Source organism: Idiotropiscis lumnitzeri, chromosome 8, assembly GCF_059441095.1.
Source record: "Idiotropiscis lumnitzeri isolate Australia: NSW breed Sydney's pygmy pipehorse chromosome 8, RoL_Ilum_1.0, whole genome shotgun sequence".
Taxonomy (NCBI): Eukaryota; Metazoa; Chordata; class Actinopteri; order Syngnathiformes; family Syngnathidae; genus Idiotropiscis; species Idiotropiscis lumnitzeri.
This window is the reverse complement of record NC_142398.1, coordinates 9,711,865-9,736,609: the sequence shown is the minus strand read 5'-3', so window position 1 is coordinate 9,736,609 and position 24,745 is coordinate 9,711,865. Positions and strand designations below refer to the sequence as shown.

General features: G+C 39.3%; 1 protein-coding gene across 2 annotated transcripts; it reads right to left on the bottom strand.

The window, feature by feature from the left end:
* Nucleotides 1–616: 616 nt before the first annotated feature.
* On the bottom strand, nucleotides 617–21,924 carry dkk2 (dickkopf WNT signaling pathway inhibitor 2). 2 transcript variants are annotated; one of them, XM_088301682.1, is made up of 4 exons: nucleotides 21,496–21,924; nucleotides 6,582–6,735; nucleotides 5,823–5,957; nucleotides 617–4,045 (listed from the first exon to the last, which is right to left on the bottom strand). In XM_088301682.1, the coding sequence occupies exons 1-4, from the start codon at nucleotides 21,721–21,723 to the stop codon at nucleotides 3,795–3,797; spliced, it is 768 nt and encodes a 255-aa protein (XP_088157808.1). In that variant the 5' UTR covers nucleotides 21,724–21,924; the 3' UTR covers nucleotides 617–3,794. The 2 variants fall into 2 exon arrangements, with proteins under 2 accessions (XP_088157808.1, XP_088157809.1); XM_088301683.1 differs by having other exon boundaries at nucleotides 6,582–6,732.
* Between the last annotated feature and the right edge of the window lie 2,821 nt (nucleotides 21,925–24,745).

The following is a 24,745-nucleotide window of genomic DNA, read 5'->3' as shown; positions in this document are numbered from 1 at the left end:
GCTGATAACTCTTTGATTTGAGAAAAAAAAGGTAAAAGATGGAAACTCAATGCACTTGATATATTTCTGCAGGAGATATTTGACTGTTTTTTTTCTGGAAGTTGGCACCCTTCAGTTCCTGGAGCCACATTTTCTTGAACGTGAAATACACGCTTTATATTTGTTTAAAGGTGTTTAATGTGAACATTGCTAAATATTTAGTATATAAGTGCGCTCTGTTGAAAATGACTAAATATTGAAACTAAAAATGTAAACATAGGCATTAAGGGAAGTTGGACTTTGGTTAGGACCTTTTAATTGGAAGAAATTTTAGTCGTGGACCTCTGTGACTTTTAATTGAATACCTCTGAACTAGTGTGATTGCATAGAACTTATTCTTGTTCAGAACATTTTTACATTGACTTCCCCTTTAATGCGTTTTGTATCAATGAAATATGTAGAAACCGTATTGGTTTGGAACATGGTTTGACAAATATGGTCTCATTTTGTCAGATTCCAACTGCTGCTACTAATCATTTATTGAGCTTTGTAGTGCGTCAGAAATGTTCACTGTGGTGCAAAGTAATACTCGGTCCAAAAATACAAAATACATTCTTTAATTTGTTCATCATTGAAAATATGCAAAACAAATCAATAGCATTTTCTTGAATCTATTCCCCCAAAAAAAGTAAACAATATTTAGTTGGATATAAATCTTAACATCATATACATACCATTTACACAATATATTTGTGTTGCAGTACCTTTCTTTGTGATGCATATCCCGTCAAAGAGATCTACTATTGTATGGCTAACATTTGGTCCCTTCACTCTTCTCACCTAGATTATTTGGATGCCCGATTTAGGCATTAAATCTCATCATATGTACATGATATACATTGTTTCTTAAATATGTCATTGTCTCCTCCATTTTATTTACAATATAAGAGCCTATCTATATTTTGAAATGGTTACTCAGGAAGATAAAATAATAAAAAATAGGCATAGCTATCTGAAGAAACATTCTGATCAATCGGGCATAATTTGACCCAGCTGGTTTCGAAAACCGTCATATCCTTCAATAAGCAGAGCTAGAGAAGACACGAGAGTCAAATGATATTAACATTTGCAATGAATGGTGATGTCTCCACCTTTGGAACTGGGAATTCCTTCACAAATATATGTCGCTTATCTGAAATACCAATGAAAGAAATAAATGGCGTACTTTCCTATTGCTTAGTGTATCACAGCATCTGATAGTAATCCACAGACACATATTCCTGAGAGTGGCTAGGATTATTGTTGGGATGAAATCTGGATGTTCCTGACCCTTATTCACCGCATAGTACCATCTCAGCTTGGTTGAACGAGCATTATCCGAGCATGACAAGGAACTAGTGGCGCAGGAATTGTGGGATAGCAGTCGACGACAGTCGGCAACTCGAAACTGCTGGTTCCAAAGCTAAGACAAGGGGACGTGTTACGCTAACATTAGCGTGTCTTTATTATTTGTTTTCATTCCTGTGTTGACCGTATTTTCCGGACTATAAGTCGGTTGGCTGGTCCTGCGACTTATATTCTCTTATACATGGAAGAAAAAAAAAGTAATTTCCCGGACAGCCACGAGTGGATGCTCTAGAGTTCTGGACCAATATATCAGACTCCTTGCGAAGACAACTGAGAATGACTGAACATAAATGCCCCTCAAGAGAATCATATTGGAGCTGAAAGCCATAATCGAGCAGTAGAGAGAAAGTTTGGCTGTGAATAAGAAACTCGTCAGGCACCGGAGAAAAGCGCTATTTTTACCGCGATGAAGAAAACAACAACAAAAGAACCCTAAAAGCTTAGATACCAGCAACCAGAGTAACGAGTTCACCAGTGGCTGCTTAAAAAACATCACTTGTGTGCGTGAGTCTTGTCAACACTGCAGTTACGGTACATCTCCTTTGTGGGAGAACCTTCTTGGTGCTTTCGCTTCATGCAACATAACTGCCTCTCTATCAGCCTGCGGACAGCGGTGTCCCAAAAACATTAACATGAACATTGGACACCTTTTCTGTAGCTAAATAACCATCATTACGTGAGCATATTTTACACCTATTCAGCCTTTTTTTAAATTATTATTTTAATGTTATAACTTCCAAGATGAAATGTCTGTTTTTGAGCAAGTATTTTGTAAAATGAATTCCCAGCAAAAATGCGACTTCTACCCCAGTGCAACTGAAGTATGTTTTTTTTACTTCCTCATGCATTTTTGGGCTGGTTGGATTTATACTCCGGAGCAACCTGTAGTCCAGAAAATATGATACTTCTTAGAATACATTTTAGAGGACAGCGAGGGTGGCAAGGAAATGAAAATGCTGGAGTGGAGTCTGCTCATGCGGCTGTAACTAGCCCGTGGCATTTGAGGAAACAATGATAAAGACTATGAGAAAACCATTTAAAAAAAAAAAAGAAAAAACAAACAAACAAAAAAAAAACCTTATCTTAACTTTCTAACATATTGATATGTTTTCCATTCGATATTGTTTCCCACAATGACACGGGGTTACACATGCGCGAATGAAATGAATTCCCCGCTGCATTATGGGGAAAATGCTATATTTAGGTTCGACTGTCCCCATGAGTGTTGTTTTCGTCAAAACCAAATGAAGTAAAAAACATAAAAAGGGTACACTCAACATATTTGCGAGTACGTTTGAACAGTCCAAATTTTTTGACTCCACACTGACAGCTCCACTCAACACTTTGGAACTACTCTGTACACAACAAAAATCTTTTTTATCTCCCTACATCCAAGCCACAGTAAGGCTTGTGGTTTGAGTTTAGGCTTCAAATATGCCCAAACAAATCCCAAGATGGTTTGTGGCAAACATTTTACTGACGAGTTCTTCAGCAATTTGGGACAACACGAATGTGGATTAGCAGGATTAACATGAACATTTTTCACTTACTTGTGATATATTGTGGCTTTTTCAGAGTCGTTATCTTGGCAGCTAACAGACTGGTTGATGTAACATCAATGCTAGCTCAAAGCATGTGTGTAAGTATCGTGAAGTGCAACTCTTTCAAGTTCTAAACGAATGCTATTTGTAATTTAGCTTTATCAATTTGTCTTTCCTACAAGATAGTGAAATGAGTAACGATAGCATGTACGATGCATGCCCGTCAAACTCAGTGACGAGTCAGTATTACTCTTCACGGTCATTTTTATTAAATATCCTAAATATTGAATTTTGTGTCTGCGTCGAGGTAAGAGTGGTGATCTGTCTTCCAGTTTTCGACAATGCCACACTGTAAGCGGCAATTTCCGGTCTCTTTTTTTGTCACTACGTAAGCTACTTATGGCTCTAACACACACAAATTGAGAAAGATGAAGATTCAAATCTTAGAAGGAGAAAAATACAAAGAAAAGATGATAGGCCACTATAATGGTGATAGGACATTTTCATACTTTTCATTGCTTAAAGCCCAATATTTTTGGAACAACTCTCAGCGACTGGCATTCGGCTTTTATATAATAGTCATCATGGAAAAGCTCTTTCGTGGTAATAAAAGGAGGACTTTCGAGCAAATGGACTTTGCAGCATGTCAAGGAATGTACTGGGCGGTCATATTAATAATAATAATGCAGCTTCTGCGTGAATGTCCGCGCCTGGAGTCCCTCCATCCCTGAATGTCATCAACGTAAAATAACACCCACGCACTTGTGTCTTTTTACTTCATCACTATACTTAAAAAAAAACATTTAAAAAAATCTACATTTCCTGGGCTGATCGGATTGCCCGCTGATAGCATTGCCTTCTCCTCCTTCAAATCTTCTGGCACATGTGCAGTCTGGACTTGGATGACGAGGTGGCATCTTTCCACACCTTGCACGAGAGGCCCTTGGCGCAGTCGCAGCGCTGGAAGATCTCCAGGCTGTGCGAGCCTTTTTTCCTCTGCTTGCTGCACACCTCGCCCAGTCGCAGCACCGGCTTGCAGATTTTGGTCCAGAAGTGGCGGGCGCAGCAGTAGCCCTCAGAGCAGTCGGACGTACGCAAGCACGGGTCGCCCTCGTGACCTGGAAGCAAACATGAGATTGTGTGACTGGTACACCAGTTTTATGTCGTGAAAAAGAGCAGCACGGTACTTGACCGGCCTTATATTTGAGAGCTCCTGCTTTCGAACTTGCATAATTTCCCAATGCTGGCCCGTGGTTTCTCCAGGTACTCCGGCTTCCTCCCACATTCCAAAAATATGCATGCTGGGTTTACTGAAGACCCAAAGTCAGGGGTGGGCAATTAATTTTACAAGGTTCCACATGAGGAACTGGAACGTTTGCCGAGGGCCAAGTCAACACGCTAACCTCAACTTTGTCTATATTCTTTTAAATGGGTTTAGAAAAACAGTATTGTCTTTCAATCCCTTGCATGTCCCTTTTTTGGAAACATTGTAGTTGGAGGGTTCAGTAAAGTTGCTAAATATAGCACAAACTTGACCATGTTGGCAATCCTGCAGACACAAGCCACACCTTTTTCATTTCGAACTTGCTTGTATGAATTTTAGGTGAGAAGTATCGGAGCAAATGGACTTGAAATACATTTAAATCAACATTTTAAAAATCCATACTAGTTTCCTCTTCAGCAGGTGAAATACATACTCGATAGGGTTTAAAGCTGATGACGATTTTTTTTTTTTAGTGTGTCTCCCCTCAATCTTTCCTTTCGCAAGTAAAAGGTTAAAATGCTAACTTAGTCTAAATGAAACCTTCCACTTCTTGCCTCCAATGAACCCAAGTTGGATTGCCATCACGAAATTCTCCTGGAAATGCTACTCCAGCACATGTGATCAGGCAACTATGTCTTTGATTTTAGACGCAAGCAGCCTGAGGCTCGTTGTCCCAGGTTGCTGTCGTACAATCTGATCCAAATAACTCATCAGTTGTGAGGCTGATCACAAGATGATTCAATGTTTAGTATGCTACAAGTTTGACTGCAGCTACTGTGTTCGAAGTGCAACCCTTCTTGCACAAATTTAATTTGACAGCGTAATACTGTTTTCCGAGCTGGAGGTTGGTGTTTTATTTATTTTTTTGTTGTCATTGTAGAACTATAGGACTAATAATTGCAATCCAAGGTAGCTGTTTGTGCCTTTTACAGGACCAACAAGGTTCAGGTATGTTTCCAAACTGGAAGTACGTTGCAGGCAAATGGGGTTGTCTGATGCAGTCTAGACGCTTAGTGTTATGTTTAAGATGTGGTGTCTCTCACAAAGTAGAGGCTGAGATGGTTAGCTAGTTAGTGTTTGGTTGTTGTTCTGCTAACCTCTAATTCTGTGGCATTGCATTTTTTTTTCTGTCCGCCTGAATGTTTTAATGACCTCCACTATTGCGCAAATAACAAGAAGGGGCAGAGGAAAGGGGTTCAGATGTGGTTCGAGTATGCAACCTATACTTTGGGCTAAAATATAAGAAGCGAGGCAGTTGTCAACATAGTTTGCGGCTTTGCTTGGCCGGTACCATCAGCCATAATCATCCTGTTTTCATTTTCACATTATTTTGACTGAGATTTCACTTGAATAAGAATTCAGATATGATTGTGATAGTATGTCACACAAATAATTTGCTCATTTTTAATGGGTGCAGCTCCTTTCGCAAGCACAATGAATGAATACTTTAGTCTCTGTCGCGTCATGCAGTGGGACCAAATGGCTAAATGGGCAACACCGATTGCTCCTTTGTGTTCACAGCTCTGTTGTTGGTTTTAGGATTATGATGGGGTCCTTGGAAAAAAAAAATCAACCAAGTAAGGAGTCGCTGGACCCAAAAAGGTTGAGAATTTTCCAGGATGTCATCCTACCTTTCAGAGAATGCTTGGCCTGTGTTTTCCCGCTGTTTTTCCGCCAGCCGTGGTCTTTGGCGGTGAGCTTGTTGTGTTCGTCCAAGGCGGAAATGTGAGGCGAGATCACGCTGTCAGAGATCGCCATGCAAATATCTGAAAATTAGCCAAGATGAGAGGAGTTTAGCAGATCACCTACTGCGATGCAAAATGAACTTTATTGTTAAACGCTATTCTTCGTCAAGTACAACATGACTTTCTAAATATCAGGTGAAATTCTCTTCTATTTTCATTCCTCTTGGGATTGTATCCCTAAATTTTGAGGGAAGTAATATTGCTACAATCCTTTAAAACTCAACTTTAGATAATATAACTTGTGTCTGACCCTACGGGTTGGTCACTTAGGGGTAGTGCAGTGAAAGTTGCGATTGAACTACCTTAATATAACTTGCTTTTCAGTTTAGAAAGAATTGGTGCCTTTGAGTAATGTTATGCTACCTGTGTTTATGTGTTTCCACCGCGTCTGTATGTAAATATTCGTCATTTGAAGGAATATCACTCCCAAAGTCCGTGCTAATTTCGCGTTAGCATGTCAATTGGAGTTTACATTGACTTTATCATTAGCGTTAGTTAGCATGTCCCTAACTGACTGTAACATCTCTCCATCACAGATTTTTAGCATTAGTGTTGGGTGGTTTTTCAACTTCTTCGCAGTTATCAACAGTAGTTTGGTGTACTGTCATTTGTTTTCAAAGCATCTGTACTGAGTTTTTGACATACAGTTATGGCAGCGGTTGCCGGGGCAGCACATGGCGTCCCGGTGGCAGCGCTTCTTCCTCCTACGGCAGGCGAGGCAGCGCGAGGGTGCCTGATGGGGACTGTGGCAGTAACTTCCCACGCTGCACTCCTTGTCGTTGCTGCACGGATATACCTGCTGAGGAAATAATTCACATCAAATTTGACATGTTTTGGCGGCCGTTTCTCTGCGCACAAAGTTGATGGAATAGTTGGAAGGGTTTGACATTGACTAAAGAGGTTTTTTTTATTTTGTATTGATATATTCCAACATGTTTTCCCATGTGGGTGAGATTTTCTTGACAGATTATATATTTTCTGTAATCTAACTTTGCGCTTGAGAAATTCCTACTTTTTTAAAACATAAATTTTATTTTTACAAGACCACTTATTTTTGGAGAATAATAAAGACCACAGTAAGACAAAAACATCTCTCCTCCTAAAAGTGACTTCTTTTTTTGCCAAAATATCACTTTATTCTTCTAATACTGACTTTTCTCCAAAGTTTTTTTTTTAAAAACCTTCAGTTTTTTTTTCTCGTCTTCCGATATAAATTCTCAAAAATTTCCTTTTTCTCAAAAGTACATTTTAATGCCTTCAGTTTTTTTCATTTATTTTACTTTCTTTCGATATTAAAAAAATATTCAAATATCATTTTTCCCTCAATTTTCAAAACTTTATCATAAAACATTTGACAGCCTTTTTTTTTAAGATAATGACCTTATTAAAAAATAACTAAAAGACAAATAGCAAAGAATTCTACTAACCAGGACCAGATTTCACGAAAATTGCATGTGTGAGTAAATTTAGCCAAATTTGAGCATACTGTAAATACTATTTGTCACCGCTTGGCTGAAGCTGGTCGCCAATGTTAGTAAAAATACTGTCCTATTATATTTAGCCAGATCAATACTAATAACCTAGTAACACTGCTGTCATGTAAAATATGTCTTAGTTAAATAAACACAGATAAAGAAACTATATGGAAGAAAGCGTGCAGTCATTGAAAGCCAAAGCCTCTACATTTTCATTTCCTCAAGCAACCTGCTGTTTGTGTATCTGAACCTGTGACTCATCCTTCGAAAATGTTGTCCCAACACAAGCCTTTAGTCACTTTGCATCTCTTTATGTTGATGTCAGAGGCCCACTTTATATCTGCACTCTTATAAGTGCCAACATTTTTCTCACCGTCTTTTTTTTGTTATTTTTATGCGCTCCAGACAATTGGAGCAATTAGATTTCCAAAGCCAACAACTTCTCCAAGTTTTTCTTAGAGCTTAATGAGCCTGCAGACGTACCTCAGGGGTAATTACCCATATAATCATATTCCTTTAGAGTCCATTTAGTCTTGCTTGTGTGGTTTGTTCTAAGCTCACTTTGTTTTTACAGCAATTTTTTTTTTGTTGTTTTGTCTACGTGTGTGTCAGTGGGTTGTTTTTGACTGCTTGTCTGTGTTGTTGCAAAGTGAAAAAGAATGTGTTTTGAGTATGAGGCATTGTGAGAAACAGTTGGTCTCGACGGATATGGATTTTTTTTTAAAGCCAATTCTGATATTTGGCAGAATAAAATTTAGATAAATTATTGATGGGATGCTTATTTTAAATAGATACTTAGATAATTTTTTTTTGTTAGTTTTGTTAAAACATACAACAATAAAGATAAGAATGACAAGCAGAACATTTGAATGTCTTACGATACATTGACCTTTATTTTTTTTTTATTTTATTTTACAACAGAGAGAAAATATGATAAAAATCTTCAGAAAATTGTGGGTGGGAGGGTCTGTCAATATTGGCCGATTTTAAAGAGCCAATATTGTCTGATTAATCAGTTGGGCCTTGTATAAAGTTAACTTTTTAATTTGAGATCAAATTACAGTTTGAGGACTCAATACAATGCAGTATCCATCATAATTTTTTATTCTTTTTTTTTTTTTTTTTTTACAGTATACACACTGTAATGACCTCACATGTTAGAAAAGACAGTCACACTGTCCGCTGCCCTTTTTGGCCATTTATCATACAGTATACCAGAAGAACAGTAAAATACATAAACACAATGAGGACACTCACAAAGGAGCTGCTGTTGGCCACAGCTCACGCCCAGACATCCTCACCGAAATGCCATGGACAGGCTAACATAGAGTAGGATAGCTGTTTCGGTAATTCTAAACCCCCAAAAAACTGCTTCTTTGACACAAGCAGCAATACGTACAAACTGAGCGTATGACAACGCTCTCAGGTATGATTCTCTCTGTTCTGTGGGAACAACAACAACTATTACTATCGCTTAGTAGGGGACCTTCTCTCCCTTCTAGTTATTTCTCCCCCAAATTGGGCTTTATCTACATTCAGTATAAGTCAGCGCACAACGTAGTACAGCACTGAACTCGTCCGTATGTTGTAAATCTGAAAAAATGGTCGCGAATTATTAAATCCGCAATATAGCGAGACTGCGAAAGATGAACCACAAAATAGCGGGAGTAAAACTGCTCCCCACTTTAGGAGGAACTCTGAGCTCGAGGCTTTCACTGGATGTGGCATCTTGATGTAATTTCTTACACGTGTAAGCACTGTTGCTGTGGGACTCGGGCGAGGCAGAGCAGTTGGACATGAAGCGTGTCACAAATCAAATTTGGAGAAGTGAATTACTGTGCCCGAGACGTGACTAACGGTAGCGCCCATCAGTGGATCACATTGGTCAAGCATTTCCGCAGCTGCAACGTCTTTATATTCTTGTCTGATGTGCAATCGTGGGAAGTACAAATACTTTGTTCATGCGCTATTGGTTTTTTTTTTGCTTTTTGCTTTTACTTCCTACATTTGAAAATGTATCACATCCACGGCCTTATGTTATAAATTTGCTTGATGGTGTCAGCAACAAGAGATATACGAGGCGAATGCCAGATCTTGCCTAAAAACGCCCAGATTGCAGTGTGTAAAATTCTCATACATGTAATGTGCATTATATCAGTTATTATATTTTTTTTAACTTGGGTTTTTCATGTCACCATTAGCAAACCCATGGGTACTCATCATTTTGATAAGCACAAAAGTCGACGCAAGATAGCGCTTGGTGAAAAACAATCAACAACAGCCCATGACCAAACATACGAGCAGTCGCGGTTACGACTTTTTGGAGATTCCGCTATATTAATACAATGTGTGTGGGCCACATGTTGGACAGTGACCTCTCGCAGAGCCAGCGTGGTTCACCACACGCTAATTATCATCGTTCTTACAATAAACAAATTTGGGAACAAATGGAAGAATTTCCAACGGGGGGTCGACATGATGCCACATTCAAGCGATCTCTCTGTTATTCAGATTTCCACACGCTGGAAGTCGTTACGTTAATATGTGACATCCGACACATGGAGGCAATGATAAAAGGAAAAACGGGTGTTGAATTGAGCCTTCATCCATCACTGAGGACATGAGAGTTTGGATAACAATCATACTGCTAAACATATTTTTCTTTACCTAATTTGGAGACTCTCATAGCTCCTAAAATTTTGGGCATTTTTTTTTCCATAACAGTATTTCATAGAGGCTGATTTTTTAGCTTCATTTTGTCATACACAGCGTAAGCATTCAAACATTTCAACCAATCAGATCATTGATCACAACCATCACTCTTCAATGGTGGTCTCAACGTGAAATAAATGGCAGTTAAATACATGAATGAGTCATTAAAGTTAAAACTTAACTATGTCATTAAATGAAGAAAATATCCATAAATAACTAAAAACGCTGCCAAGTAACTAAAAGCATCAAATACATCATACGTGATTAAAAATAACACTAAATGATTAAAGTCATAGATAAGTTGCTGAATGACTACAAATTAAAATGTCATTAATACATTTTAAAAGAGTCACAAATAAATGCATCAAAACAGATGTGTCATTAAATAAATAGAAATGCTATTAAATAAAATGTCATGACATAACTCATTTTACCACTACATAAGTCAAATGTAGCTAGAAAACAAAAAATTACATTCTGTAATTTAAAAAAAATGTTTTAATGAACAAAAAAAGTCATTTCTTTCAAGAGGTCGTTGATTAACAGTAAATAGTATTGTATGGATAAATACAAGTGTCATAAAATGAATTAATCATTAAATACTTAAAACTCCATTAAATTAAAAACAAAATTTGTAAAATGCTATTGTATGCATAACAATACTGTTGAATACATTTTAAAAATCAACTACAAAATACAAAAAAAGAAGGAGGCTTAATAAATGGTATGGCAGTTTAGGATTAAAAAAAAAAGTAATTAAATATCCCGTTTAAAAAAATTGGTCTAGAAATTTGGAGGAAACAAATAGGTTTACTATAATTATTATATATGTATTTCATGATATTTAAATGTTTTGTTATTTAGTTCTGGAACAGACAACCCTTCATATGCGCTAACAGCATGAGAAGATTATTCAACATAATGTTCAAATAGATTTCATGTCATTAAGTAAAAATGACATCATTTTATTGAACGACTTATTGAGTGTCTTCACCACTCCACAACCAAATGACAAATGATAATGCTAATAAGACAAAGCATTATAAAGCAACCACAGCCTTCATGGGAATTTGCATGGAATGCAATTTAGCGCAAGTAAAAACAAAGCCAGACCCAGCCGCGACATAAAATTAATTTGGGAACAACAACTGCCACATGGTAACAAATGAGTTTTTTCCTTGACACCACAACTGGCTGGTTTCAAAAAATCTTTTTGAACTGCTAACAGTTTCTGAAAATGCAAAGTGACAATGTAACAGTGGCCCTTTTGACTAACATTTCCACAAAAGCAGTGAAAACAAGCTGGGGGGGATAAATGGCGGCTGCATGTGACATGTTTGCTACAACACCTCAAAAGCAACACGCGACAATACAACACAACTCAGTTTTTTTACAGTAATCTAAGCATATAATGTTACCCAGCAATCAATTTGTGATTGTAAGGTTGAAATTTTCCACAACACCTGGCGCAAATTTGTTGCTAGCTAGCTAGCTTCAAGCTAAAGCTAGTTGCACTAACAACAAAACCCAAGTTTTAGCGATGTCTTTGTTGTGAACATGGAGGGGATTTGGCGAGTGAGTGTTTAAACATGGTGGGTCACATTTTAAACCTGTTTCTGCCCTCAACACACACACACACACGCACACGCGCACGCACACAACAACAACAATAGTGCAAATACTTTATAATTTGGCAGTTGCTCAAGAAGACTAAGAGAACAAGTACACATCAGTTCAAATTTATAAAGAGAATCACGTTCATCAGAAGAGCATTCTCACATATGTTCTTTGGAAGACTGTACTTGGTGAGTTCGGAGACCGCACTCTGCGTTCTTCATTTTGGGAAACGGCCTGGGACTAAAATATAAATGACTTTGTTGAAATATTTGAAAAAGTTTTGAGCTTGGCAGCAGTCGATTTGTTTAATTGATTTGGGGATTTTTGTCAAGGAAATTCCAGTGCACCCATCAATTCCAACTGGGAAGTGTTCTTTAATTACTTATTTTTCTAGTGTTTGAATCATGCAACTGATGATTTTCGCATGGTTCACGCTTAATGTGATCTCACTCAAAAAACAGCCCTGCGATTTCCAATCGGTTTCATACTCGAGAGAGAGGTGGTTACAAAAAGTCTGAGTTCTTTTTGACACAAATATGAAGACAAATGGACAACTCCCAGCTGCTAATAATACTTCATACTGCTACGTACGTTTTATCGTTCTCTCAGGCTCGCATCCACATCGTAGGTGTGGATGAAAAATGGGCCTCACCTCTTCCATCACAGCCAAGTCTTTGAAATGTGGTGAGTCAAGCCTCCCCCTCCCTTAACATCTGATTACCTCACCTTATCTGGCGGTATTTTAAAACGCCTCATTCGCTACTTCTGAGGGACGTGTGGCTGTAATTCGGATGCGTCTCGTCTCTGTTGTCGCTCCCTTATTTTTTGCTCCACACATAAAAGCGTAAGCCTTAGATGATCCCGCGCAGGAAGTGGCCCCCGAGAGTTATTTTACTCCGCGGCCACTCTCGGCATGCCGGCCGAGGCGATAAGGATGGAGACAGACGCAGCGCCATGAGGGAAGTGAACACCCCCCCCCCCTCACCACCAAACCCCCTTCGACTCATGCTGCGGGGTCAACAATCTCTAAAAAGCGGCGTTGTGGAACCCTTATTTACAAGCAAAACATGGTTACGCTGTACAGCTCATGTCTGTGGAACTTTGCGTAAAGAAAATTAAAATACGACTTTGATGCCAACTTTTCAGCAACCTTTTAGACAATCCTCAACATTATTCTCAAACCATATCAATATACAGCAGGCATGCGCAAACTACAGCCCGGGGGCCACATGCGGTTTTAATCCGGCCCGCCCTATTTGAGTAAAATGAAATGAATAAAGCTTGTTAATGTTTTATTTTCTAAATATTGCGGTGTGTCAAAGACATATATTTTGTTGTAATTTTTTTGTTCACTTTCATTTAAAATTTTTTTTTTTTTTTTCTCCGATGAGGTGAGGTTACCAAAACACTCCATCCATCTGCTCCTGGTCCGGCCCCCCTGTCAAATTTTAGAACCCAATGTGCCCCGCCAATCAAAAAGTTTGCTGATAATCAAATTGATTCGAATCATTCCTTTTTAAACTGAATTGAATCCTATCGCACCGATTGCATCGAAATATGTATCCAATTGTTGAAGAACACCCCTAACTGACACACGAAGCGAAAGCACAAGCATACTTTCGGAGTCTTCCGCCAATTTCCGATGCTCACTTCTGGGATAGTTTTGCTTTCATGGGCACGGCCATATTGGAAATGGGAACGGGCCCAGTTGTTGCCCGGATGAATTGGGAATAGTGCTGAGTGCAAGAAAAATGGAGCGCCACCAGAATGGCAAAATTGAAACTAAATCTTGATTGAGGCCTTATCTCTATTCATTTCTCTACTTATCTGCAGAAGAGTTCAGCAAATTCTACATCTCCGTAGTTCTATTTTCCTGTATTGACAGATGATTTTGCCTAAAAGAAGTAATACATTCCTCCTCATATTGTAAACAACATTAAAGGTTGTGGTGGGATTGTCACATAATACACAATGCATCCAGGAATATATTTTTTTTTTATTGTTTGTTTCTTCTAGGAAACTGGTGTCAAACTTAAGGCCGGGGGCCAGATCTGGCCCACGACATCATTTTATGTGGCCCGCGAAGGGCAAATCATGTGCGTCAACTTCCTGTTTCCAGCACAGTGTCTTCACCTTTAACAACATTGAGGTATGAGATATTGCCATTTATTGCAGAAATAGTCTTTTTTTCCTTCCTGTACTCTTTCGCAATCATCTCCATCTTGGGGTTGATACTTGGGTTCTTTTTCAGAACTTTGCTGTTAAGGTCAGAAAAACATTTGTCAGCTTAATTGTGCTTAATTGAGAATGTGGTTCAAATTTCTCCAATCCTTGGACACAGGTTTGCAGTCAGCATTGTGATTTCTCACTGGCTGTCGTCGCCAGGCCCACCCTTGTGAGTTGTTTTTTTCAAATTTGGACTGTCCTTCTCGTCGTGATGCACATTGGCTGAAGGTAGCTTCTAAGACTCTTTTAAGTTTGTGTGCTTTATTGCAAAAAAATCAAGCATTTGCTTAGCCTTGTGTTCTTGCGCCACACTCCTTTTGATCCGCTTCTCCTTGTGTAAGGGCTGAATTGAGAAAAAGATCTTTTGCTGCCCTTGCAGCAGCGAATAATCTGCAAACTAAACTGAAGCTCTCAGATGTTCTGCCACTTGGAGTTTTCCGTCCTACCCTGAGGAACTACGACACTACACTACTCAGTTTGAGACCATGGCCTATGTGTTTTAGATTTTAAACGCTATATAAATAATGTTGTATTGTATTGTATTGGTGCAGATGTCGTGGAATTGTTTCTGGCTCCGCTCTTCCTATGTGGAGTTTGCATATTCTCCCCGTGCCTACATGGGTTTCCTCCGGGTACTACTTCCTCCCACATTTCAAAAACATGCATGGCAGCTGGATTGAACACTCTAAATTGTCCCTAGGTATGAGTGTGAGAACGGATGGTTGTTTGTCTCTGTGTGCACTGCGATTGGCTGGCTACTAGTTGCCCCGCCCACTGGCCAAAGTCTGCTGGAATAGGCTCCAGCACCCCCGCGACCCTTGTGAGGAGAAGCGGCTTAGAAAATGGATGGTATTGTATTAAACTCTTGGTTATTGCGTTATAGGTTCTGCACTTCTTCCTGAAAACAATGATTGCATTTCAAACATTGAGTTTTACGCCGTATTTTCACTTCCTTGTGACTGATCTTCTGATGAGCTGCTCACCTCTTAATCAGATCATCCATGTAAAGGAAATTCTAAGCTCTGTGGTTTTATGTGGTTAAGTAAAGGTTAAAAAAACTGAAATGTCATAAAACGCTTTCAAGATAGTGTCACATGGAAGTGGGCTAAAGAAAACGTGTTGTATCTGAGATTTTTTTTAAAAAAAAGGAGCTTCAGGACTCAAAGCAGAGAAACAGTAGCCCTGAATCGCAAACTCAATGTCCAGTCTAGAAGTCTCGAAACTCAGATGAGCTCCTTTGGCAAGAGGATGGAGGATGTTCATGACTGTATTACGTACTGATCTTGGAACTGATTTTGTTGTTAATTTGAGCTCAGTTTTCACAGTGTTAGATGACGACTATCATTTTTGCTTTGTTCTCGTAACAATACATATTTTTCTCGAAGGGGTCTCCGTTCACAAGATCTGAGAAACACTCTCGCAGTACATTGACAGGACCTGTTAAGTTGTCCTGTACGTGGCTTTTAGAAGAAATGACGTACGTACACCAAATTTCTGCCTTGCAACAAACGTGTGACATAAACAGGGATAATAATATGGTCTCGGAGGCGCGTTAAAGTTCTGCCCTAGCAAAAGTGACACATGACATGAGCCAGTATAGAATTCCTACTTGATTAAAAGGAAAAAGATAAAAAGTGATCCCTGTGTCTGTGCACTTCAAGGTTTATGGATGACAAAATAATTGGTTACAGAGGCCTCGCAGAGTCAAATAAAAAGAACCTCATCAAGTAAACAAACAGAAAACAAAAGACAGCAGATATCAAATAAACCGAGGATGAATCAGTCCGACAAAATCCCCGGCCGTCAAATGCCAACTCTGGCGCCCTTTATAAGTCCAAACACGTCTGTGAACTTTGGACGACGTCCTTTAGAGGAAACAAGACATCCTGACTTGTTACGCTTACAGACAATGTCTTTAAATCACTGCGGGTCTCCTCTGTCATTAACAGGTCCAATTACGGCGAATGAGGTCGCCGCAGGAGGCCCCCTAATAGGTCCGGGCTGGGGGCCGCGCCGACACCCGAGGGAGCAGCAGACTGGAAAGGCCACCGGACGGGAGGCTGACTGCGGCGCTAACAAGCCGACACACCTCCACCCGACTTTCTCAGCTCATTAAGAACACTTCACAGACACTTGTGAGGAGAGGGTGGGTGTGGAGCACTTTTAAAAGCGGAGCCCATTGCAGATCGCAAATAAAGCGACTGGTTGACGCTCACATGGTGATTAAGTGGCGCCCACCAGTAAAAGATGGCTTTTGTTTGAGGGGTCGATATCATCATCAAAGACAAAATGGCCGTCAACACCTAGCGTGCTTAACGTTCATCCAGCTTAATGTAGAGTTTGTTTTAAAAAGCCATTTAGCCTTCGTCAAAGACAATTTGCACCAACATGCGTGTTTTATTGAAAAATCAAAGACAACATGGATGTTCCTGTAACGAATGAAGACAATTTAGTCAATTTATTTATGTTTTGGGCATGTCAAAGAAATATTTCATCTGCAAGTAAATTTATAGTGCAAATGTGCATAAACAAGAAAGGACGATATAGTATTTTTTGGAAATGTTTGTAAACACTAAACACTTATTTAGTGAGTAATCCTTGCTTGTGTGTTTCAGAAAAGATCAAAGACAGTTTTGCCTTCAACAAAACTTACAGTGCATAAATACACAGCATAGTTTTTATTACCTATTTCCCGCTAATATATATGACACCATATGGAAAGCGCTTTGATACAGCTCCAGCTGTTGTGAAATGCGCTATAGAAATCAAGTTGTTTTGTATTTAGCCGTCAATGGCTCAATGTATACGTTTTAGTTATCAAAGTCATATTGGTTTCTCTAATGAATTCATATTTCTTAACATTGATGGCAATACTGTTTTTTGACCCAAACGTTACCTTCAAAGAAACTCATTTTAATATTTGTATACAGACGCAACAGTCTTTAATACTCAACATGTTTTTTTTTTAAACACTGACAACTACTCAATTTCTCAACTAACCTGAAGTAAAAAAAATGAAAATGTAGCCTTCAACTGATATAATGCACGTGTTTTTGTATAGATGAAAGACACTATGTCTACACAATGTTAGTCTTTGCCGAACCTACAAACCGGTTCATGAATGCCAAAATTGCATTGAAAGTAACATGCACATTTTTATAAACAGTGAATATAACTGAGATTCTTCAACCAAGCAAATGTTCATTTTTTTTTTTTTTTTGGAAAGTTTTTTAAATTATTTTTATTTTACAATTAAGCATTCTATACTTGTGTGAGGCATGTGTTATTAATATAAAAAAGACTATAAAGGAGTCTTCAATGAACCTAACACATATTTAAACGTCAACAGCAATGTAGTCGTTACCTGGTTTTACTGAAATGTGCATGTTTGGTTCAGTGAGGAATGAATCAGCCTTGGTGTATTTCGAAAAGACCAAAATTGTCTCCATTTTTACAAACCCACATTAGAAATTAGTTAACTGTATCTATAAATTTCTGTAAGACAATCACTGGTGCATGCCAAACGATATACATGGAGCAAAAATAAGTCATCCAACAACAAACAATGAAACTAATGAACAATGAAGAGAGTAAAAAGCACACGAACAGTCAAACCAAAAGTCTCATGCTAAGCCAAAAGCCAAAGAATAAAATGAGTTTCAAGATGACTGTTAAAGATGGGAAGTGAGGGGGGTTTGCCTAACGTTTAGCCGGAGGTCATTCCAAAAAGAGGGACCGGCAGTGGAAAATCCATCGCCTCCGAGCCTTCGCTTAGTCCTCGGTCCCTCTAATAGCGTCTGGGCTGCCGACGTGAGGCACGGGGCCAAGAGGAGCTCAGAGAGGTAAGGTGGGGCACAAACATTTAAAGATTTGAAAACAAATAATTGAATCTTCAAAAAGGACTCTAAAACATACAGGGATCCCGCGAAGGGATGCCAGAGTAGGAGTAACATCTAACGAGTACCATTCAGAGGAGAATTGCAGTAATTTGGACCAACTGAAGATGTTTGATGGAGGTTTGGCTGACTCCAAAATGAAGTGCATTACAATAATCCAGCCGGAATATGACGATATCGTAGGGTTGTAACATTTATGGCAGGTACTGATCTTGAGGTGGGTATCGACAGTCACATTCTGAAGGTCTTGGTTTTGTCTATACTTGGTCAATTTGGATTTGGGATTTTCCGTCAAAACCGATCAAAACCTGCACTGATCTGCTATTCTTCAACTCCACTTCTAAGTAACACCTGCGAATCGGATTTACTCTTTCAGAGATTAATATTGATGGAAAGAGGTATTACATTAGTTCCACCTTTGGTTGGCTTTATTGAACAGACTGGCCGTATGCCAAATCTGTTTCATTTATTTTCCTTCTCACTTTGACAGAGTTACGGCAACTGAGTTTCTAGCTGCAAATAACATTTAAATTACAGAGCGAATGTAACCGTTCGTCCTTAATTTTTCCTGTCTTATAGTTTACTCTCGGTGTCAGCTTCTCTCGGTCTTGGTCTTGTCTGGGTCTCTGTGAGTTCTGGTCTCGGGCAAGTCTTGGTCTCGGATTGGGTGATCCTGTATAGTGTCTTTGATGTTTACAAGAACATGTGTTATTTTTCATTATAAGACTAAAATGTATTTGAGCTTCATTTACGGCAAAACTGTCTTTGATGTCCACCCAAAATTTTTCATTTCAATGCAGACTTGAAATGGTCCTCAAAACCAGATGACGACGGATACACGGATGGTTTTCGACGCCTTCAAGGTCTGTTAAATAAAAGGCAACAGCGCGTACGCCAGGTGAGAGGCCTTTTTACCTCCTGATTTATTCCGCTTGTAAATGGCCTCACTGTTACTGCATGCAGACGGCCAGTCAAATGTTATACAGTAGAAGTCACATAATGTGGCAGAGGCTGCAGCTTTACAAGTGTCGAAAACCTCCTGGCATGCACACACACACACACACACACACACACTTACTCCACTGTATTTGTCCATATAAAAGCTTGCCATGAATGCCATTACAGGCATAACTTGGACATACTTTTTTTTACTGCCTGTAGACTGGTGGTCTACACACACACACACGCGCACACACAAACGTATGGCTTCCCATATTATCAGAGTGGCCGAGGTGCAAGCAGGCGTTCAAATTTGAGGTCTGGCAGGCTTCGGTTTGAGGTTTTTCGCCTCAGTTTCTACATCATTGCTGGCTCAGGCCATGATGTCAGCACGCTGAGCACTTTGCACGCCGCCAGCTGCCACTGAACATGTCACAAGGGCCATGTTGAAAAGGACAACCCGCAGCAAAAAAAAAATAGATGAAAAAGGCATTTTGATGAGAAGCTTCTGCCACTAATGGCGTCAAACTTCTGTAAACTTCTTAACAAAAAAAAAAGCTCAAAGCCTTGCAGTTTGTCATTTGTTGAACTGAAGTCTTGGGATGTTTCCTGAACATTTTGTGGATTTTGATTCATTAGATTTTTTTAAACTAAATTATCACAAGAGAGCAGTATGATTTTGTAAAGTAACAAATGACAGAGGCATATATAAGGAGACAAATTTGACAGGTGGAGGTTCCAAAATGATGGCTGTGTGATGATGACTGTAAATTGAGCATTTTTTGTCGCTATGCTAATTGTGCTTCGCTACTTAACTCTGAACATTTCATGAAAATGAGTATATATATATTATCGCCTAATCCTATCAAGGATCACTTGAATGACACTAAGAGCCTAGACAAGTATGTCGGGGCCCACTGGTCACTTTTTTTTCCTCACACTTGTGCTGCCCTTAATGATTTATGTGTTGGTGAGCAGTGGCGTCACGTCTGTAAGGCAATTACGAGTTTATGAGGGAGGAGGGGGTTGTGGAAGGGGTTCACCAATAAGCATGCACATAATGCGGCCTTTTTTTAAATGGTACACTGCTAACTTATAGTTCCCAGGTTTGTAAGTGGTTTGACAGTGTCATAAATGTGAGAAGCACCTCAAATGTTGTCTTTGTAGGTGATTCCATCCAAGAAAGAAGCGAGATTATGCAGAGCAAATGCACAGAATGCAGTACGCAAAGTCATGTGACTAACACAGCAGCTGTACTGAACATCAAGTTGCCTCGTGATCACTCGTGACGCAATTGTTTACAGTCACTTGCAAAAAGCCATCCTGCAGGGGCAATGATCTACATGCTGCGTCAGCAGCAAAATCGTGTTCAACTTTGAACTAAACTGCCAAGATGAGATTTCCTTAAAATGTAGGTTCCTATTGCATGAAGGAATATTAGAAACACACAATACATACAGTCAGCTTCTTCATTGAGATTGTAACGGTCTTTTTTTGCTTTGTTTTGTTTTTTTCAATATGGAATTTTTTTCTACATAAAGGAAATCGGACATTGAATTAGATTTTTTTTTTTTTTTTAGAAAAAAGTCGAAATACAGCAATAATCTTATTTTTGTGAAATAAGCCTCAATATTATGATAATTTAATCATACTTTGGGGTAATATATTTAGTATAATAGAATAAAGTCTTTAAAACTTTATTGTTGAAAGTTGAATAGTTTCAAACGTCTTTTTGTTGGAATATGATATTGACTGAAGTTGTCATTTGTGCGTGAAAAGTTCTACATCCTGACAATACAAGTGCGTTGGATTTTAAGAAAGAAAAAGGAAAAAAAAAAAAGGTCTCCGGACTTTGCCCCTAAAATTTGAGGCAGTTTAACTACTTTCTTCTTCAACTTGTTCAAGTGCGAGCAGTACAATTTTTTATTATATTTTTTTTCAATTCTTGAATATTTTTGGTTGCTGACAAACTTCCACTCACACTAGTTCGCCTTGAGTGGAAATGTGAATATTAACTTTGCAAGTCAATTACAATTTGATTCAAGTGATCCCCAAAATTTTCAGGTTTGGGGCCACTGTGCTCCGAGTAAAAAAATGAATCTGTAGCCTTTTATGAAAGAAAATATTAAAATGAGATTTTGCTTCGAGAGAAAAAAGTAATAATTTTATATGAGAATAAAGTAAGAAAAAAATTGTATGTTGTTGAGGGGAAAAATGTAAATGTAATGGAAAAAAATGAAAGTAGTTGAATTCTTTAAAGCAATTTTATGGCACGGAAGCCCAATTTTATTTCAGGTATAAAAAAACAAGGGGGGTCGTAATCTTAATCGCAACATTGCATGAAGCCTGAATTTGGGACAAAATAAAACATGCAATAGATAACCTCAAAGATGTTGCTCTAAAATCAGTTTTTTCTATGCAAAAATAAACGATAGTATATGCACGACCTCATACAAGATGAAGACCAAACGCAAGGTTGCAGAGGAACACGACGTATCTTCTGTCGTACACGTTGGCGACCCTTTCCGTTGATTCTTTTCTAACGTGAGCAACATTTGCACAACCCTATGAGATCCCATGCACTCAATACCTGCATCACAAAAGCTGCCTTTTAAAGTCATACTACTCGCTGTCTGGAAAATAGTGTCCCCTAATATTAGTAACAAGTCCAATGTAAGTGGAGGTGCAAGGTACCTGCGCAAAGATGTTGAACTTCTTGACGGTGCCTGCGTGCGCGGCAGCCGTGCGGTTGGCGGCGGCCGTGGGCGCCTGATCGTCCGCAGCCGCAGCATCCGCAACAAGAACCGGCCTGATGGAGTTGGGCTTGGGGCGACCTTCCGGTGCTTGGCACCTCGCAGCCGTGGCGAAGAGCAGCAGCAGCAGCAGCCAGTGTTTATTCCAAGTGCGCACGAACAGCGTCATCCTTGCGCGCAAAAACGAAGAAAACCTAGAGGATGTACGTGGCCGATCTTAAAGCCGATGTTGCGCTTTTTCTTCCACAAGATTAAGCAGCAAAACTCAAGACCTCTATTTGCATCCTTTTTTCTGCAAAGTGGAAGTCAAGTCAAAGTGATGAAGAATCTCTATGGACTTCAAGCAAGTGCATCGGTCCTCTCCACCTCTGTGGCGTGGACTGAGTGGGAAGCATGCTTGGTGATCGTCTCTTTATAGCAGTAATGAATGATCTTCCCCCGCCCCCATATACACGCGCACTCACGCAGGGACACACAAAATACTGAAAGTGATCCGCGTGTGTGCGGTGCTGTCTGGAGCCCCGCCGGCACCAGAAGCCCCACTGGGAACAAACTATAAAAAATAATAATAATAAATTACACACTGTGTATTTTAACTGAGCCCTTGACCCTCTTTTATTTAGTGCTGCGTAGGAAATGGGGAAAATCAGCGTTAAGCTCTTGCTGTAAAAGGGTTTCGTGTGCGCAAGGATCTTTTTATTCCTCTTAATTGATTTTACTTTAAGAGGCGTTTTGCAGAATGACTGTTGTAAAAGCAACGAGAAATGTATAAAACGTGTGAGCCAGTTACTATTTGCACCATCTTTTACTTCACTTTCATTCAATTCCAATTTTTTATTGCATTTGTATAGAAGAGGAGAAATTGTCACAAAGCAGTACTGTAAACGATGTTTTCTGACGAACATAGCAGCTGCTGACACAGTTGCGTAAAACATTCGCTGCCACCTGATCATAAACGGACAATTGCTTTCAGTAACAAAAAAACAAAACAAAAGGTGGAATATAAGAAAACACTTGCAGTATGAAAATCACTTTTTTCCTCCTCAAGAAAAAATAGTGAATACCGAGATCCCTTCATAAAAGTCATGACAATGTAATCCGATTCATTTTAGAAAAAAATGTAACATAAGAATAAAGTCAGATTTTCTCAGAGAATGAATTTCTTTTTTTCAAAATAAAAACTCACAAAATTCATGAAAATTCTTTTTTTAACAATTACTTGGAGCAGAAAATGCAAAAATAGCTATGAGCCACATGCTGCTTCACCACGTCTAGACAAAGATATCCGATCTCATAGCAGCCTAGAACATTTCCATTCCAGCTGACTAATATTGTGACTCATCCCTGGCCCTTGTATTGAATCCTATTAGATTGTGCAGGTGCACCACATGTTAAAGGCGTATATTAAGAGATCAAATGCTATTGGCTGGCTGCTCTATTCTTTTTCTCCCTGTACAGGAAGCAAATGTCTGGTGTGGGCAACAAAGGTGACTTAAAAAAAAATTAGACTATCACCTCGGAGCATCTACAGTTACATCAAACACGTCCAATACTTCCTCCCACTCCCCGGTGGAGGTTCTCCTTCATTGTGTTCCACAATGCACGTTGACACTTTGAATTGGAGCCTTTGATGGATGGCTTTTGAGGTCAGAAGGTTTTCCCGGTGTTCTGGTTTCATCCCAGCCCAGCCAGTCTTCAATAGATACCTCAGAATTGTGTGAAAATGTAAAAAAAAAAAGGCATTATTTGACATAAACTGTTTGTGGGAACAAACACTTGGTCTAATGCCTTCCGAAATACTCTGAACTCACTTGAAACTGTACAAAAAAAAAAAATACAAATTCCCTGATGTTTTGCAAATGAAAATAGTATGAGTGAAATCGCATTTCAAATGAATTAAAACGCTCATGACCTCTTTTATACAGTGGCATGATCCCATCTTTGCTCCCTGCTACCATGCGCACCACCACCCACGGTCTCCATTTCAACAATTTTGTTTACCTTTTTGTTTCCAAATTCAGCGCTGCTTTTGGCTGATCTTTTCAATTTCCTGCCCCAAATAACTAGAACAAATAAAACTCGCCTCGTTCATCCCAATATCATTTAAAGCAGGGGTGCCCAAGTCCTGTCCTGACTTTTCCCTCTTCCAACACACTCGATTCAAATGTTCAGCTCATTTTTGCAGAAGCCTGATTGTGAGCCTGATCAGGTGAGGAGGGAGACATCCAAAACAGACTGGAGAACATAGAATTAATAACAATTTGCCTATGATACTATTAAGAATAGGTCCTAAGAAGCGGGGTGGAATGGCCACTGATCTTAGTGTGTCATCAGCAGTTTACAACAGAGAAACCGTGAAACTGGAAGACATAATGCAGAAAGGAAATGGAAGGCCCAGAATTGGATGTCCTCGGTCCCAGGAAATGTTTTTTGCAGTTTGTGGATCAAACACCCGTTTACACATTTTCCAATTCAGATTATTGTTAAAGAAAAGCAAGTTGTGTAAAAAGTCGTTGAACATTCAACACACTCACCAGTCAGTCGGTAATTATTTGTTCAACAATTCTCCAATTTATTTTGAAACGGCAGGATTGGTAACAAATAAAAATGGCAATATCTCATATCTCAATGTTGTTAAAAAGTGAAAAAAAATGTGCTAGAAACAGGTGGTTGACGCACAAGATTTGCCCTTCGCGGACCACATAAAATGAGGTCGTGGGCCAGATCTGGCCCCCAGGCCTTGAGTTTGACACCTGTGCTGTACAGGGTCACAGAGGTGATGGGGCCTATCCCAGCTGATCTTGGGCCAAAGGCGATATAGTTTTTTCTTTTCTATTTTTTATTTTTATATTATACTTTTCTACATGTTTTTTTATTTCCCACACTGTTCGTGTTTTTGAAGCTCAGAGCAACTTCTTTGGTGTCGATTAATGCAAATGGGCAATCACTTTGCTATGCATTTCTGAAATAGCATTTATCTGATCTGCTTCTCCTCACGAGGATCACGAGGGTGGGGGGGGGTGCTGGAGCCTTTCCCAGCTGTCATTTGGCACGAGGCGGGGTTTATCCTGGACTCGTTGCCAGCCAATCGCAGGGCACACAAAGACAAACAACCATCCGCGCTCACAGTCACATCTAGGGACAATTTAGAGTGTTCAATCAACCAACCATGCATGTTTTTGGAATAAGGG

Bases quoted from the DNA above. Each gene is read 5' to 3' on its own strand.
- dkk2 (XM_088301682.1), bottom strand. From the start codon at position 21,723: ATGACGCTGTTCGTGCGCACTTGGAATAAACACTGGCTGCTGCTGCTG. The intron at 6,736-21,495 runs GTACCTTGCACC...TTATTTCCTCAG, and splicing joins AGTTCAACATCTTTGCGCAG to CAGGTATATCCGTGCAGCAA. The intron at 4,046-5,822 runs GTAGGATGACAT...GTTTGCTTCCAG, and splicing joins GGCCAAGCATTCTCTGAAAG to GTCACGAGGGCGACCCGTGC.